The sequence below is a fragment of the Vipera berus genome, assembly GCF_964194415.1.
Source record: "Vipera berus genome assembly, chromosome: 2".
Taxonomy (NCBI): Eukaryota; Metazoa; Chordata; class Lepidosauria; order Squamata; family Viperidae; genus Vipera; species Vipera berus.
The window spans coordinates 104,138,315-104,156,634 of NC_138203.1; the positions used below are offsets into that span (position 1 = coordinate 104,138,315).

Consider the following 18,320-nt stretch of genomic DNA (forward strand, 5'->3'; position numbering starts at 1 on the left):
TTGCTAAACAAGGAGAAGGTGTAAAATGCAGTGTTATATAAATGATGGTGACCACCAAAGTTTTAACAGACAGGGCCTTTTTCTCAACTAGACTTTTTATAGCTCATTGCTGTGGTGGCTGGGTTAGGTGGTGAAAGAGAAAACCATTCTTGCAGACAAGCATCCTGAATATTGAAGACTCCTAATGCATGGAAATTGTCAGTTCTCCTGACCACCAGGTGACCAGTTTTATCTTTTGGGGGAATCATCAATCGCAGGTAACCACATGTTATTCTACCAGGAACTGAACTCCTGGACCTTTCCATGACAATTGATTAGTTTAGGAGCCATCAAGATCCTGGGACTCAATGGTTGCAAGAAGGGGTATATAACAGCTCCCTGCTCGGAGAGCTTTTATCTTGACACTTGCATGATATTTGAAGACAAATCTGTCAGGGCCCACTTCAAAACTTCATCCTAAGAAAGCAGGACTCATGGAAGCAGTTTCTTCCAAAAGGAACTTTTATTAGGAGAAGCTGATAGTAGGCATAATAAGCAGGATCTGAGGGTTTCCTGCTCAGATCAATAGGTTAAAAGCAGTGCTTTTTTGTAAAAGAAAAAGGTGCCGGAACTCACACACGTCATACAACTTGCCTTGCCTACCCTACAAGGTTCTATCCAAAAAAGGTGCCGGTGAGAAAAAAAGCCCTGGTTAAAAGAGTCCCAAGCAAACCCCACACCAATAGTTCATCCACTCAGTTTGAACTGGCCAATCCTCAGGTGGTAAGTCTGTTGTGGGAAAGGAGCAAATAACATTGGTATTTCCCAGGCTCGGAGCGAGGTTGTTGGGTCTTCGCACCTTCCCTTCACGGGAGATAAGGCAGATGGCCAGAGGCACATTCCTTTCTCACCCCAAGGTAACATCAAGGGAGAAATAGTTTAAACAGCAAATGTGCAGAATAGCTGAAGTGATACATTGTAGCCAGAGAGAAACAAAGAGACAGTCCACAGTGTCTTCCCCCCTCCCCTTCAGGAGTATGGCAGAACCCAGAGTAATGGAAGAAATAGACATAGAAAACAGTCCCCTTTATTAATATATGGGTTCTGACACAATCATTATGATCTTTTATATTAAGCCAGTTCCAATGCCAGTCATCTTGTAGAAGTAGGAAGGACGGGAGGTTTATAATTTTAGCAGGCTGATTTTCTCACTGCTCCTGAGAACTAGAGTTTAGACGATGTGGGAACGGGGCCCAGCCACTTCTCCCCTGCAAAGAAAATAAATACCAAACAAAAGATCAAATTCAGAAAACAAAAGAGGACTTAAAAAGAAACAGGTTAAAGCCACAAATGAGGATAAATGTAATTACATCTCATCCTATACTACAAACTTTCAGGTCTGAAAGATTTTGAGCACAGAAGCGTTGCCCTCATCTTACTAAAGTTTTTCTAACCCTGCTCAAGGGCCATTTAACAAACACCTCTGGCAAAACTGAAATGTGTTTTAAGCTTAAAATGTTTTGAGCTTGACCTATTTCACAAACCTCTAATTATTAGTACAAAATGGTATTAAATTTGCTTTATTACCTCACAAGATCCAGTTTGACTCAATATTCCAGGCTGCCCAACTGGATTCAAGACTTGAGTCCAAAGCATGATCTGTATCTACTCTAATCTATTCTAACCCTAGGCCTAAAATACAATATGAAGAAATAAAGAGAGAAGATCCTCTGAGAAAGATTTACTGTGCAGCCCAAAATACTGCACTGAATTTCAGACCCTAGAACTTTTATCAAAGGTCCTGAAAACTCTTCCAGAATGAAAGAAATAGAACTTTGTTCCAAAGCAAAAGAAAGCTTTGACATCTCAAGAAAAAAATCTGAAATATGGTTGATCTATAGTTAGCACATTCCACACACATTTTACTACTTGTGTTATCCTCTCATAGCTTGGTTTTTGGCATGACAGACATCCATGTGTAAAAGTGTAAAACATACACAAATCCCATTTATACAGATTGATGTCTTCCTATCAGGTCAATTAAATTATAAAAACATTCAAAACAGGCTGTTTCGCCTGTAAAAGTAGTTGGGAGTTTAGCAAAGAAATTGGTCTGTATTTCAAATTTATCTGCTCTAGGTTTTTCCCACTGGAGCTTCATTCAGAATCCCTTTGCTTTCTTACTTTTGCTATCTAAAGCAATTCCCAAAAGTGAAAAGCAACTTGGATCAAAGCATCAATAGTCAGGAAAAAACAGAGTCTTTCTCTTTCATGAGCTTTAGAATATTACACAAAGAATAAGTTACACCCCTATTTACATAATGCTTAAGCTATAGCAACTTTTGGTATCTAGTACATTCTCAGTTACAGATAATATTTCCTTTCTTTCTAGTATTCTTTAAACACAACAGTTATACAGGCAGTCCTTGACTTATGACAATTCAGCCCAAAATTTCTGTTGCTAAGCAAAACAGTTGTTAAGTGAATTTTGCCCCATTTTATGACCTTTCTTGCCACCATTGTTAAGTGAATCTGGGTTTTTTGACCTGAAGGATGCTGCAAGGCTTGTGTTGAAAAATGGTCATAAGTCATTTTTTTCAGTGCTGTTGTAACTTTGAATAGTCACTAAATGACAGTTGAGGAGTACCTATATATACCTTCTAAGGTCCTCAGAAATAGTAGGGTAAGACTGAGCTGGGGTTTTTTATATAATATTTTATTAAGTTTTCTACATTTACAATTCATGAGTGCTTAGTAAACAACATGTTGTCTGGGTCCATTTGTTTTACTTAACAATACACATTAAATTCCTAATCTCTACCCGGTTTTTCCAGCCATTGATAAAATACAACCCATATTTAAAAATATTCTGTGTCGTCTTTTTCTTTAACCTTGAATGTAAGTCTATCCATTTCTGCACAGTCCAATATTTTCTTGATTTTCTCTTCTTCAGATGGTGTTTCTTCATTTTTCCAGTACTGAGCAAATACTATTCTTGCTGCTGTTAATACATGCAACATTAAATATACACTTCCTTTATCATATTTTCCTGATAATATACCTAATAAAAATAGTTGGGGTTTAAAATCTACCAGAAGGCAATGGCAAACAACTTCCATATTGTTAAGTGATAATAGCAGCAAAATATTAGGATGTTCAAGGTTTTCCTTTTTTTTCATTTCTTTATGGAAGCTACAAGCAAACAAAATCCTCTTTTGCAATGTGTTGGTCCATTATGGAACCTAAAGAAAACTCAATAATTCTCAACAAAAATATTAATAACACTCACCCAAAACATTTCCCAGTAGTTCTACACGATCTGAACCAAAGAAAAGCTGGGGTTTTCCATCAATCTGGATAACAAAAGATGGCACTCCAAATGCCTATTTGGGAAAACCCAAAACAACATATAAGTAAAGAATTCTGCTTCATCTAACTAATTCATGGTAACAAATGCAAACCAGAAGAGTTCAAATGTGTCAACTAGGTGTATTAGTGTCAACACTGCTAACATCTAATGTTATTGCTTGACAAGAGATGAAGAAGTAACCGTTTCATATGTTAAACCTGTGTATTGCTTTAAGACTAGTGTGTTGTTTTAGTTTAAGGTTAGGAGGGGGAATGAGTAGGAATGCACTTTCAAGGCTATTTCACTAAGAAGATAAGGGTTTTGGCGGGTCTTCTAACAGAAGGGAAACTGATTCTTTAAATTAATTGGAGAATATGATTACTGACAAAATTAGAAAGGTGGAGAATTGTGTTTTAATATATTGTGCAAGGGGCAGAGATTTCAGATTCCAGCTTCTTTCAAGCAAGCATTTGCCGGTGTATTAGGCTAATAAAGGACTTTTAAGGTAAACAATGCCTCAGAGTCACTTGAAAAGCCCATATGTCGGAAACTTGACAATTAGCTTCTGTATTAGGTGGTTGCACATTTAATCTGCATTTCTCAAGGACAGTTTTTAAAGTTTTTTTTAGAAATTGCACATTATTGATTCCACCATTGAAGAACTGGAAAATGGGTCCAATTCTCCTGTGCCTGCACACCAATGCTATTTTGTAGCAAAACCTGTTCAAATACCATCAAAATTCACCTGCTCGCCTGGATGAGAAAACAGATCAAAAGCCATAAAAGGAAAGATAGATCAAGCGCCACGCTTTGCAAAATCTCCCAACTTTAGGAAGTCTTTGCCTTTTACTTGTCAACTTTCTAACTGCTCTGAGTATCACTGTTTTTCACAGTTCTGAATACCACTTGCCAGCCATTGAACTCTCTATACTTCTGTAGGTGTTGGCGCATTTTAAACTGTAAAACTTAAGTGAGATTAAGAAGCACCTGTGTGATTGCTCCTAGGCAAACCCTACTTATATCCCATTGGCCCAAATATGGATTATGCTCACTGCTTTTCACTGCAGTAATGTTGTACACAAGTATACATCATTCCTCATAAAACAGAACTTATGCATTATTTCACATCAGTTCAAACGTCATCATCAACCGTGCATGGAACAGTTTTGTGAAATAACTCAATGGGAAATAACGGGCAGTCACCTTGATACTGCTATTGTTATATTACTATCAAGTTGCTCATCTGCCCTGCTATTCATGAATCAGGAAGCAATAGTTCAATGCTAGCTATGGATAATACTTACAAAAATGCAGAAAAACAAGCCAGAAGGCTCTCGGGGGATACACATCTTCTAAAGTGATTTCATTATCCAACAAAGTTTTTTTTAAATCCCATTTATATCCCGCCCTTCTCCGAAGACTCAGGGCGGCTTACAATCTAAGCACAAATCAATGTGCTTAACAATAGCCTTCATTCTATGTATATGCCTGCTTATTAGGGCTTTCGCCCCCCCCCAAGCGGCATTATTACAAAGTCAGCTTATTGCCCCCAACAATCTGGGTCCTCATTTTACCTACCTCGGAAGGATGGAAGGCTGAGTCAACCTTGAGCCTCGTGGGATGCGAACCTGCACTAATTGCAGGCAGCTGGTGTTACTTAAGTAGGCATTAGCCCACTGCTCCACCAAGTTGCTCTTCAGAGCATAAGAATTCAGTTTCCCAAGATCCCGCATCTTTTTAAAATGGACTGCCTGGAAGATTTGTTGTTGTTCAGTCATTAAGTTGTGTCTGACTCTTTGCAACCCCATGGACCCAGGTCCCCCCCCCGTCCTCCACTGCCCCCCAGAGTTTGCCCAAATTCATGTTCATTGAGTCAACACTATCTAACCATCTCATCTTCTACCATCCTCATCCTTTTGCCTTCAATCTTTCACAACATCAGGGTCTTTTTCAATGAGTCCTCTGTTCTCATTAGGTGGCCAAAGTATTTGAGCTTCAGCTTCAGATTGGAATGTATATTTCATAAAATGTTGGCCCTTACCCCAAACTTCAGAACCTCATCTGTTGTCTCTTTCAGGCGATTCTTCACCTCAGGTGAAGTGCTCATTTTCAGAAACTCCTGACTTTTGGCTGAGGGCAAACCTGCCTTTTCTGCAGCCTGACAAAAAAAGACAAATATCCTAAAGATGTAGCCCAGGTTGACTGGATTAAAACCTCAGCTTTCCACACTGAGACACATATAAACCACTTGAGATACTATAATGGAAACAGGAGGTTTACAAAATTACCTAAGTACTAAGACTTCTTAACCACTTGAGATACTATAATGGAAACAGGAGGTTTACAAAATTACCTAAGTACTAAGACTTCTTAACCACCTGAGATACTATAATGGAAACAGGAGGTTTACAAAATTACCTAAGTACTAAGACTTCTTAACCACCTGAGATACTATAATGGAAACAGGAGGTTTACAAAATTACCTAAGTACTAAGACTTCTTAACCACCTGAGATACTATAATGGAAACAGGAGGTTTACAAAATTACCTAAGTACTAAGACTTCTTAATTTAACTGGAAAGCAAATGGCCCTAGCAAAGAGGAAACATACTCAACTATGACCCAACTGGAATTGTACAACACCTTCTTTTTGGTTTCTTGGTAATTATATAATTTTTATCCTTAAGCACTAAAGTTGTTAAAACCTCTATAAACAAGACATTCCTTGTTTTCAATGTTCTCTTTCCTTATTCCAACATTAAGATGACAATCTATCCACAATCACAAGGAGTCTGGTAGCACCTTTTCTGAGCAACAAATGTTATGAAAAAGCCTAGGTTTTTGTCAGCTGCAATTCATGACGAATGGAATGCATATGAAAGCTGAGGCCCTTTCTTCAAAATGGTTAGTCATAAAAGTACTACCAGATTCCGGATTTTTTTTTCTTTGTAACTGTTGTTCAAAGATTAGTCCATTTAGCTAGAATTTTCCTTTTTTCTCTAGGGGTTTCCAGAGTGTTAGGCTGATATTTTTCTGCCTAAAAATTATAGGAATGAAAACTCAACATGCAGAGTATTTACTGACCTTGAGATCATCCCCCATATAAATTAAATAATAGACAATACTTTAGAAAAATAAGCCATAGATCATAGGGAATTCTTATTAATCTTAGACCTAGGAAAACTGCATTTCCATGCACCAGACCTACTGATAATGCTATTGCCAAACTTATTTTCTCCCGGTTTGCCAATGTTAAAAGAGTAAAACACTTCTACCTCCTTCAAACAATTCATGACTGAAGGAGACAACGAAGCCACACAAGGTCGCTCGTGCATGGAGTCTCCACTGTCAGCAATACTGCTCCCAAAGGAAATTCTAGAGTACAAGAGTTCCATACTGAGGATAACAGAGTGGGAAGGGAAGGCATCTAAAACACTCCCCAATTTAAACTTCTTTCAAAATTATCCAGCCAGCAGCACCCAACCTTTTGCATCTGAACCTCCTGCAGCAGAAGAAGAGCAGGAACTTACTGCTAATATACTTTGTGGCTGAGCTATGTCTTCATCCTGGAAAAACAAAAAATATGGCAACTGGTTATTGAACCTTGTGGATAAGATGGGTCATGGAAATATTGAGATAAGAAAATAAAACTGAACAAAAATCATGGTGGACAACAATTGCCTTTGTCGGCCTGATTTCTTTGTCTAATGAAATAAGATTAAAATAGGTCCAATTCCCCCAATTTAACCTACCCAAAACAGAAGGGGGAGAATGAAAAGAAAAATTAGATATAGCTGAAACTTCAGACTGCCCTATTCATTTAAATGGGTCTTAAAGAATAAATTTCTAGTTGTCCCCATATAGTTCTGTAGTTGAGTGCAGGTCTCATTCAGATGATTTCAAGTATCCAAAAGAGATCATCAGAAAGGACAGAGAAATGCTGAGAGAGATTTCCGGTTTGGTCGCCAATGGGACGACTGGAAAAAGGCAGCACTCCAGTTTTCCAGTTGAGTTTCTCTTCGCGCAGCGACCCTTAAAGGGTCGGAAAGGTGCTCTGGAGGGGCAACGAAGGAGGGATACTCCAGGAGCTCGGATCAGGCGGCGGCCGATCGGAGCGGACTGAAGACCCCTCTAAAAAGGTGGAGGAAAGGCTGCTGGGTGAGCAAAGGCAGCCCAAGTCATCTCCAGCCGAAAGGGAAGCACCGCAAAACAGCTGACTGTCAACTGTGTGCTGAGGCTGGGTGAGCCAAAATTTTCTTTCCTTCTCCTTGAGGATTATAAATATTGAGCTCCTAATGGGAAAGAGCTGAAAAGTAAAGACCTCCAGAAGGACTAATTTAAAAGTGGTGAGTAATTACAAAGAGGGGAAAGTGTTCATTTTAAGAATATCGGACATTGATAAATAAGCTGAGGAGGGCATCTAGTGGTGAAAGAAGAAACGACAATACTAATAAATAGAAAAAGAAAAGAAAAGAAGGAAATGGAAAAAATGCTTTCATAATAGTGACCTCAAGGAGACACCTGCAAATAACAAAAGTGCCTTGTTGTGAGATTGCAAGGGAAAAGACTTTTTAAAGTTACTTCTGTTGACTGGCTAAACTCAAACAGATACTGTTTTGGTTTTAGACTGTAAGCTGTAAAATGAGTTCATCAAACATTACCAGACTTATGAAGAAAACCTCTTCTGCACCCTCTGTAGGACAATCTAGTCCAACAACACAGGGATCTATTGAAGCAATACTGCAACGTGAGCAAAGCAAAACACAGCAATGTCTGCTTCAAGAGATGATGCAAAGAAATCAAGAGATGATGCAAAGAAATCATGAAGAGACACAAAAAAAAACCACGAAGAGACACAAAGTAAACTTGAGAAAGTAACTCAAGAAATCCTGGATATAAAGGCAAAATTTGAAGCTCAAAATCAAATGATAATTAAAAATGAACAAAGAATTCAGAAAGTTGAAGAAAAATCAGAGGACATTGATAAAAAGATGGAAATGTTATTACAAGAAAATGAAAAATCAGAACAAGCAAACCAAGACTTAGAGGGGGCAATTAAGATCTTAGAAATGGAACACTATTTGAGATTTCAAAATTTCCCTGCAGACAGAGAAGAAAACATAGCAATGGTGATTACTGACATTTTAGAAGTGGCTTTAAAGGCAGATAGAGAAGAAATTCAATTAGAGGTCGATGAAATATTCCGCATGAAATCAAACCACGCAAGAAGAAATAAACTGCCAAGAGAAGTACATGTAAGGTTCATAAAGAAGACAACAAGAGATGAAGTACTGCAGAAAGTTAAGAGATGAGCATCATAAATTATTGGAATATCCAAAAATTGGGAAACTTTACCACGCATCAGCACATCAGAAGAAAACAGGGGTCACTGTATATATTAAAGAGACAATAGATTCTAAATTGGTATATTCAGATAAAGAAGGAAGAATCTTAATGGTAGAAATATATCTGCACCAAAAGCAAACACTGCTAGTGGCAATTTATGCACCAAACAACAATCAAGAAGAATTTTATAAAAACCTACACAGAAAAACAATAGAAATGGGAGTACCAAAATATTTGTTTAGTAGGAGATTTCAACGCAATAGTAGACAGAAAAATTGACCATAAAAGCAATAAAACAGGAAAAACCAGAAGAAGATTACCCAAGACATTTTTTTATATGGTGGAGGAAATTAGAATCCAAGATGTCTGGAGGGAGATTAACCCAGAAAAATTGCACTTTTTATTCAAACAGCCAAAAATCTTGGTCAAGGATCGATATGATTTGGATGATTGCTGACATGAGAATGAACATACAGGATATTGAGATAGAAATAGGCACATGGGCAGACCATAACCCTCTGAAAGTGACTTGGAAAGGAATACAAAAAAGACCAAGATGGACTTTAAATCATTCTATATTAAAAGAAAGAGAATTCATAGAGCTAGCGAAAAAAGAAATGGAATTTTTTTTCAAAGAAAAATAAGAAGATACAACATTATAAAATGTATGGGATACAGCTAAAGCATACTTTAGAGGCATAGCTATAACATATATGGCAAAGAAAAACAAACACAGAAGACAGCAATATGTATTACTAAAAGAAAATTTTGGGAAGTTAGAATCAGAACTGCAAAAAAATCCATGAAAAAAGACTTTGAAAGAGAAATGGACATAATAAAAAAATAAATTAAATCTGTTGGACTCAGAAAAAGTGGCAGAACAGATAAGAGAGTGAAACAGAACTTTTTTGAAAATGCCAATAAACCAGGAAGATGGCTAGCTTATAAACTTAAAAAACAGAAAGAGAAGAAAACGATACATAACTTACTAGATGGGAAAGGTCATCTACAATATAAAAATGAAGAAATAAAAAAGATAATCAAAGAATCCTACAAGGAATTGTATGATAAGGAGGAAAGTTCAAAAGGGAGAACTGTAAAATATTTGGAAGAAAATAAAAGGGTTACAATGATGGAAATATCAGATGCCATAAAAAGACAAAAAAATGGAAAAACACCGGGTCCAGATGGGCTTCTGGCGGAGTTATATAAGAATCTCCAAGAGATACTAAATGAACCACAAGGCAAGGATGCCCACTATCCCCTCTGTTATTCATCTTCACTTTGGAAGTTTTAAATAGAAATATTAGACAAGATACAGAAATTAAAGGGCTGGAGATAAAAGGTGAAACATATACATTTCAAGCATTTGCTGACAATTTAGTATTTATTTTGGAAGAACCTCTGGAGATGATCCCTAAATTATGGGGAAAGATAGAACAATATGGAGAAATGGTGGGATTAAAAATAAATAGAGAAAAAACTAAGGTGATAGTTAAGAATCTTACAGATAAGCAAAAAAAAAAACACGAATGTCAGAAACAATAGAGGTACAGATAGTGAAAAATGTCAAATATTTGGGTTTATACCTATCGGCCAAATACTCAACAATAAAAGAAGAGAACTATATAAGGCTATTGAAACAAATAAAATTAGACTTGGAAAAGTGAAAGAATTTGCAATTGTCAATGCTAGGAAGAATTGCTACAGTCAAAATGAATATATTGCCAAAGATTTTCTTTTTATTCCAAACAATTCCGATAAAACTTCCAAGATTTAAGTTCATTAATTTTGAAGTTTGTTTGGCAAGGAAAGCTAGAATAAAGATGAAATCGTTACAAGATGATAAGGAAAACGGAGGCTTTGGGCTACCTGAGTGGGCTTTGCATATGTGTGCAAAAGCTCAATACTTACCCTGGACCAAAGGCGCATCCAGAATTCTCTAGAAACAGACTCTAGAAACTGAGGTTCTGCTATATCTACAGCAGTGATGAAACGCATGGCAGGCATACTTCCTGTAGACAGCAGAGACAGACACAAAAGTGCACTAGAGAAGCTGTACAAATGCTGATGGGTGAACAAACCCACCCTTACTTTTAAAAGGACATTTTTGACTTTTCACTTCCTGATGTCCTCCACATGGGAAGAAACCATCATTTTCCAAATGCCTAACTGGCACCAATTTGAAGAAAATAATCTCTTTCATTACCTTTCACTATCACAGAGTTTACAAAATCCTTTGGTAAATTTAATGGCACTTGGCAATACTTTGCCATTCGAGTGGCATCCTTTAGCAAATACTCTCCTTTCTTGGGAATCATCGCTGGAGGCTGGGCCCCTGTTGCAAAAGACAGCAATTCACAAAATATAATTTCAATAGTGAAACTTTACTTTTGTATCTGTGTTTATTTCCCATCCAACAAAGTATGGAAAGCTAATATTCTAGGTTTGGACAGGATTATGGAAACCTGAATACTGCAGACTTAATTTTAACAGAGAGAAGAAATTATATGGGTTTTTTTTTAACTTTTAAGAAATTCAACCAAATTCAGTTGACTACACAGTTAACTATGAACAAATCATACAAGACAGCGGCAATTCCCAACAGGATTGAGCATACACACACACACACACACACACACACACACACACACACATACATATACATACACACACAAAATAGTTAAGATTGCCTTTAAAAAAAGACATGAGAAAAACAAACATGCAATGCTTCACCAATCTCTTTGATCTAGAGTTTTGTAACTCCACTTTTGTAACAGGAGTGTGTCTAATCTTCATCTAAGCTCAGTTGAACAATTAAGGGCTTACCTATTGCCTTCAGTATCCCCATAAAGAAAACTGGCCGCAAATGCAGATCTAGATTCCAGATGGAACGGTACCTGCAAATAATCTACAGAGATGAAAGGGGTTATTATTACAGTGGTCCTCGACTTATGATCACAATTGAGCCCAAAATTTCCATTACTAAGTGAGACATTCAACTGAGTTTTGCCACATTCTATGACCTTTCTTGCCATAGTTGTGAAATGAATCAGTGCAGTTGTTATGTTAGCAACATGGTTATTAAGTGAATCTGGCTTTCCCATTGATTTTTGCTTGTCAGAAGGTCGCAAAAAGTGATCCCATGACACCAGGACACTGCACCCATCATAAGTATGAGCCAATTGTCAAGTGGCTGAATTTTGATCATGTGATCATGGGGATGCAACAATGGTCACAGGTGAGAAAAACTGTCATAAGTCACGATTTTTAGTGCTGTTGTCATTTCGAACAATCACTAAACAAATGTAAAATCGAGGACTCCCTGTATTAAGAACTAGAAAATGTCCAGCTACATCTGTAAGATTAGAAGTTAAAAGAATTGGTGTGCTCCTGCCATAGGAAAAGGGAGCCATCACAAATATATTTTATATATATTCCATTTTTCACTGAGGAGAATAGAGAGGCATACACAGCACTCTTTCCTCCTATTTTCCCCCACAATAGTTCTGTGGTGTAGCCTGATCTGAGAGGAAAGGACTAGCCAAAAGTCACTCAGAATTTCCATAGACTGGGTGGACTAGAAGCTGGGCTTCCATGTCCCTAGTCCAGGGGTCGGCAACCTGAAAAAGGAAAAGAGCCACTGGGAACCGGTTCCATGACACATAAAAAAAAGTGGGAGCCGCATGCGTGCGTCCATGCACACGCATGCACAAAAAAACGTTTTGTGCATGTGCAAAACGGGTTTTTCTTGCGCATGCGAGGACGCGCGCGGTTGCCATTTTTTTTTATGTGTGATGGAACCGCTTCCCGGTTTGCTGATGACGGACATGGATGCAGGAGCCGGAGGGAAAGGAATGCAAAATTGCACGGAGGGGCGCAAGGGGTGGAAGATGTCGGGATGGGGAGAGGAAGAGGCAGGCTGAGTGGCTCCGAAGGACTCACGGTCAAGCCGGTGCTCAGCACGATCACGTCGTAGCCCTCGTCCATGGTGCCGGCTACACAGCCGCCTCCCCCCTCCCCGAGAGGAGCCAAGATGGACCGCGGCACCCGTAGCCTGCCTGGATCCCTCCGCCGGAAACGAGTCCCGTTCAAGAATCTCTCCGCCGCGGGGAACCGCCCCAGCTAACTTCGCTTTTCCTATGCCGTAGCAGACGCCAATGGGAGGCGTGGCGGGAGACGAGAAAGACGCGCGCGTTACTTTTCCCAGATTGGTGCCTACGCTTAGAAGCAAGAAAAAGAAGTCCCGAAGCCACTTTCCCGGGGCTGCTCGTTTGGGTGGGGAAGGGGGGGGTTGTAAATCGCGGGGGCCCTGCCCCTCCTGCTGTCATGGCAACGGCGGTGGCACCACTGACCCGGTGCTGGAAGTAAATGGATCTGTAATTCTGAATAAAGGAGAAAATAATTCCCAACCCCCCAGGTGTAGCTCCTCTCCCCATCCCCACTCTCAAGCCTCTGTCAGAAACATCTTAAAAAGATTTGCTGCTTGCAGCGACTCCCAAGATAACTCCGCCAAGGAAAAGAGATCCGTGATATGGGGTGGGGAGAGGGGGAAGGGCAGTAGTTGCACCCACACTGGTTGCATGTTAATAGTGTCGGGGACTGCAGTTCACGGCGCTTCGGTTACTGGGGAATATTTTTGTCAGTTGCAAAGCTGCTTTCCACGCTCCAGCTGCGTTCCCGCTCGTCGCCAGCCATAAAATGGTTGACAGGGCTTTGGGTCGACTGAGCAATGTAGGACCGCAGCCTTTATGATCTCATGCTTCCCCTTGATTGCATTACGGGGTTGAGGGAGCCGACCTGTCAGATTTGGACCGGCCTCACCGTCCCGAGGCCGCCTCGGGTTTTGTTTTGGGTTTTTTTTGCCCGCCTCAAACGACTCGTGTGTAATCGCGTCCTGATGATAAAGGATTCGCGCAAGAGGGAGGGGAGAGAGCGTCCCCCGATATACTCGGTGAGGCTGAGACCGCTTTAAAGCTGGGCTTGAGGAACGCGTGTCTTTTAAAAGACGAATCGTTTCAACTTTTTGGGACTTTTTTGGTTTTCTATCCCGTTTTGACGAGGTTCTGATTTGGCTCTGTTTGGTTTCTTTGGCGCGCCCGGGGGCGGGTGGGGGGGGCGGTGGAAGAAGAGAGATTCAGGGATTTCGAAACGGCGAAGATGAGAATACAGCATGATTTCTTTCGTCTGCCCTCTTACCGCTTAACAGCAGCGCCGCTGCCCATTCGCGCGGAGGTCCACGCGCACCTCTCCAAAGGTTTGGGGAGGTGCGCGTGCACCTCCGCTCGTTCGGAATGGGCAGCGGTGCCGCTTGTTGGGAAAGCTGCCACGGCCCGTTTGCAGAGCTGCCGCTTTCGGCAGCCTGCAAACGTGCCGCGGCAGCTTTCCCAACAAGCGGCACCGCTGCCCGTTCGCGCGGAGGTCCGCGCGCACCTCTCCAAAGGTTTGGGGAGGTGCGCGCGCACCTCCGCCCATTCGGAGAGGTGCGCGCGCACCTCTCCAAACGGGCGGTGCCACTCTCCATTTGGAGAGGTGCGCACGCACCACTGCCCGTTCGAAGAGGTGCGCGCGCACCGGGCGGCTGGGAGCCACAGGAGACGGCTCAAAGAGCCCCATGCGGCTCCGGAGCCGCGGGTTGCCGACCCGTGCCCTAGTCCAATGCTTTAACCACTACACCACAATGGTTCCACATGCATCTATTTAAAGCCAATACTCAAGAAGCAAACAAGTTTATCATTTGGCATGCACCTTCGTAAGCTACAGTATCGTAGAAGGTCATAATATGCTTGTTGAAAATCAGGTGTACATTTATTAGGATATAAATCCAGTAAAAGTAAAGTATCACAGGAACTAAATACAAACTGTGGCTATTTTTTTTTAATCCCATCTTTAGAAGGGTGACATGATAGCAGTGTTCCAATATCTCAGGGGCTGCCACAAAGAAGAGGGAGTCAAGCTATTCTCCAAAGCACCTGAAGGCAGGACAAGAAGCAACAGATTTATTTATTTATTTAATTGGATTTGTATACCGCCCTTTCCCGAAGGACTCAGGGCGGTTAAGATGGAAACTAGTCAAGGAGAGAAGCAACCTAGAACTAAGGAGAAACTTCCTGACAGAACAATTAACCAGTGGAACAACCTGCCTCCAGAAGCGGTGAATGCTCCAACAATGGAAGTTTTTGAGAAGAGACTGGACAGCCATTTGTCTGAATTGTCTGAGCAGGAGGTATGGACTTTATGACCTCCAAGGTCCCTTCCAATTTATAATAATAATAATAATAATAATAATAATAATAATAATAATAATAATAATAATAATAATAATAATAATAATAATAATAATAATAATAGCAGCAGCAGCAGCAATAGTAACTGGCATGGTGGTGTCTGTCATAACTTTGAATGGTCATTAAGCAACTTATCTTAAATCAAGGACTGTCTTTTACTGGAGTATGAAATGGGAATAAAGTACTCTGCTGCTTTAAATAATACTATACATAATAGCCCACTGACATTAAACCACCCAAAATATTAAACATTCTTGGCAGGGAAAAAAACAGAGGTAAAGAATCTATATTATCAAAATAAAGAAACAATAACACCACAGTAAACATGGCTTTCTTTTCCTAATAAACAACGTTATCCATTTGGTTTAGTTGCAAACCAGCTCTTCCACAGCAGGAATTACAATTGCACTGAAAAATGCAAGCAGTGGTTAAACTTATTTTAATACATTCCCCAGGTGAAATGAATAAAGTTTGGAAATAATATATTAGGTTTATGGATATCCTGGTAGTGTAAGCCATATTGTGTAATCATATACAAGATTAGAATACTGTACACAGCACAGTACTCTTGACTACTATGACCGATGAAATAGATCAATCTGCATTTGAATATTCATATTGACATCATATCTCACCAAATTTCACATTAAGGTGCTGCACTTCAAGTGTCCTCATATAGTGACTGCAGAAATAGGGATCACCACTAGATGGCAGCAAAAGGATGCAGAAACCCCTAGACTTGGATTCTTGCAGACCAAATATAGTATATATAATGAATCCATATGTGTGATATGTGCAAGTGAACTGGATGATCCACTTCGTGCTGGACAAGATTATTTTGAAATATTCATATATATCAGGATTTGCTTTCATCCATCTCATGGATGAAAGTAACACCAGCTGCCTGCAATTAGTGCAGGTTCGCATCCCACCAGGCTCAAGGTTGACTCAGCCTTCCAAGGTAGGTAAAATGAGGACCCAGATTGTTGGGGGCAATTAAGCTCACTTTGTAATAATGCCGCTTGGGAGGTGTGTGAAAGCCCTAATAAGCAGGCATATACATAGAATGAAGGCTACTGCTAAGTTTGTAAGCCGCCCTGAGTCTTCGGAGAAGGGCGGGATATAAATGGAATTAAAATAAAATAAATAATAAAAATGGCAACACATTCCTTATTCACAAATAGTTCCAAAGTCCAGTAATTCAAACTAGAGTCAGATTTACCTGACTTATTAATTGGTACACAGCTTAGTTTAATATTGCACTGGAGTCCCAACATACAATCCATATATATAGTGCAGACCTGACAAATGTTGCAATGTTTTCAGCAGCCACAGAAAAGTAGGTCAAAGTTGAAGCCAAGAAAGTCCTAGATAGAAGCTTTGTGATAATTGCTGACAACTCTTCTGAAAAAAAAAAACATTTCCCTCTACTCCTTTCCCGTTTTTTCTAGCCTGGAGTATTTCCAGATGAGAATTTTACAGCATACTGAACATTATCCAGAAGTTGCAAACTTTTGTCAAGGGCAACATTGCTTGGGGGACAGCCCAGCTGACAGGAGGGAGGCGGCGCACTCCGTACTGACAGAGGCAAGGAGGCCCCGTTTGCAAAATGCCAGCACCCAGCGTCTATGGAGATTCTCAATCATCCAGGTCATGGTTGTCCCAAAGGTGCTTCTTCCAAAAGGCAACTGGACTTCAAGAAAGACTTCAAGAAAGTCCAGTTGTTGTTTTTTTGGGGGGAGGAGGGTAAAAACACCTTTGGTGTTGCTGCCGTGCATCTCCACGTTAGCAAACGGCATGACACTGGAGAAACAAGAAAGTTCCGATCATCTGAAGCTGCAATACAGGAATCCAAGCGGGTTTCCTTCGTAGTGCAGATTTACCCTTCTAAGGCTATGCTGCGCTTAGTTATAAGCGCATATTTTTTAAAAAAATAAAAACTGCAAAAATGTTACTGCTCGCCTACTCCGAATCGCAGCTAACACGGCAAGAAATCGGACTGAAGCCCTAGGGCCGAGCAACATACATACATACTGCTTGATTTGAAAGCCACCAGATAAAGAGGGAATGGCTTGCTTTAATACAGCTTTTTGCAGCGCGCTTACCTCAAAGCCAAGCCAGGCGTAGGGGGACACGACATCGTAGAAACACTCCACCTTCTTCTTGCTGACCCCGGAGCTCTGGCGCGCAGAAGCCAAGTTCTGTCGGAAAGCCAAGCGAAGGAGAGAGAGCCTGCGGGTCAACATGTCTCCAAATCTAAGGGAAGCACAAAACCCCAAAGACGCGCTTTACGCCTGTCACGTGTAGCTTTCAGAGCCCAACCCCTTCCAGAGTTCACTCCGGCGATGCCTTTCGGGACGCAGAGAAAGGCGGTCCGGAAACGACACGTGGGCGGCGGCAGCAGCAGCAGCAGCAGCAAGAACAGTAACAACAACTGCCTTAGCTCGGAGGAAGTCGCCAGTCCCTGCCCACTCACGGGAGCCTGAGTGCAACAAGAGAAAAGTATCTTTACTCAAAGGCGCGCGACCTTCGGATGTTCGTGCTGTTCCAATCTATTAGATTTGAGAAATACGGGAATGCGTAATGTATCTTCTGGACTGTAAAGGTAAAGGTAAAGGTTCCCCCCGCACATGCGTGCTAGTCGTTTCCGACTAGGGGCCGGTGCTCATCTCCGTTTCAAAGCCGAAGAGCCAGCGCTTGTCAGAGGACATCTCCGTGGTCATGTGGCCTGCATGACTAGACGCCAAAGGCGCACGGAGCGCTGTTACCTTCCCACCGTAGTGGTCCCTATTTTTCTACTTTCATTTTTTAATGTGCTTTCGAACTGCTAGGTTGGCAGAAGCTGGGATGAGTAACAGGCGCTCACTCTGTTACGCGGCACTCGGGATTTGACCCGCCAAACTGCCGACCTTCTGATCGACAAGCTCAGCGTCCTAACCCACTGAGTACTCAGGGCTTTTTTTCTCATAGAACGCTCAGAACGGAGTTCCGGCACCTTTTTTGGATGGAACTTTGTAGGGTAGGCAAGGCGGGTTGTATGACATGTGTGAGTTCCGGCACCTTTTTCTTTTACAAAAAAAGCACTGACTGTATTAGATTGAGGATAGTTTGTTTTCTGGTCATCAGGTATACAGAATTGTTAGTATTCCACAATCGTAATGAAATGTCATTAAGAGATGAGTTCTATTTCTTTCCTGATGTTTCACTTCAACAATAGAAAATGAACGACTAGTCTTTTATGAGCAATTTGTAAAAACACCATATAACACCAAGATCCCTTATGTATTTTCTGTAATGTTTGCGCCTCTGTTTCCAGGCACGCAATGGCAGTACTTGTTGCAAGCTCTCTGGCAACTAAC

General features: G+C 40.7%; 1 protein-coding gene across 3 annotated transcripts; it reads right to left on the reverse strand.

The window, feature by feature from the left end:
- Positions 1-479: 479 nt before the first annotated feature.
- On the reverse strand, positions 480-17,574 carry LOC308663845 (glutathione S-transferase kappa 1-like). Of its 3 annotated transcripts, XM_081320595.1 has the most exons (9): positions 17,284-17,574; positions 17,067-17,162; positions 11,504-11,585; positions 10,884-11,012; positions 10,589-10,689; positions 6,859-6,894; positions 5,370-5,486; positions 3,269-3,362; positions 480-1,247 (listed from the first exon to the last, which is right to left on the reverse strand). In XM_081320595.1, the coding sequence occupies exons 3-9, from the start codon at positions 11,523-11,525 to the stop codon at positions 1,204-1,206; spliced, it is 543 nt and encodes a 180-aa protein (XP_081176721.1). In that variant the 5' UTR covers positions 11,526-11,585; positions 17,067-17,162; positions 17,284-17,574; the 3' UTR covers positions 480-1,203. The 3 variants fall into 3 exon arrangements, 2 of the variants coding, with proteins under 2 accessions (XP_081176721.1, XP_081176720.1); XR_014025507.1 differs by lacking the exon at positions 17,284-17,574 and having other exon boundaries at positions 6,813-6,894; positions 17,067-17,275; XM_081320594.1 differs by lacking the exon at positions 17,284-17,574 and having other exon boundaries at positions 17,067-17,275.
- Between the last annotated feature and the right edge of the window lie 746 nt (positions 17,575-18,320).

Bases quoted from the DNA above. Each gene is read 5' to 3' on its own strand.
- LOC308663845 (XM_081320594.1), bottom strand. From the start codon at position 17,207: ATGTTGACCCGCAGGCTCTCTCTCCTTCGCTTGGCTTTCCGACAGAAC. The intron at 11,586-17,066 runs GTAAGCGCGCTG...TCATCTCTGTAG, and splicing joins ACGCCTGGCTTGGCTTTGAG to ATTATTTGCAGGTACCGTTC. The intron at 10,690-10,883 runs GTAATGAAAGAG...TGCTGTCTACAG, and splicing joins AAACTCTGTGATAGTGAAAG to GAAGTATGCCTGCCATGCGT.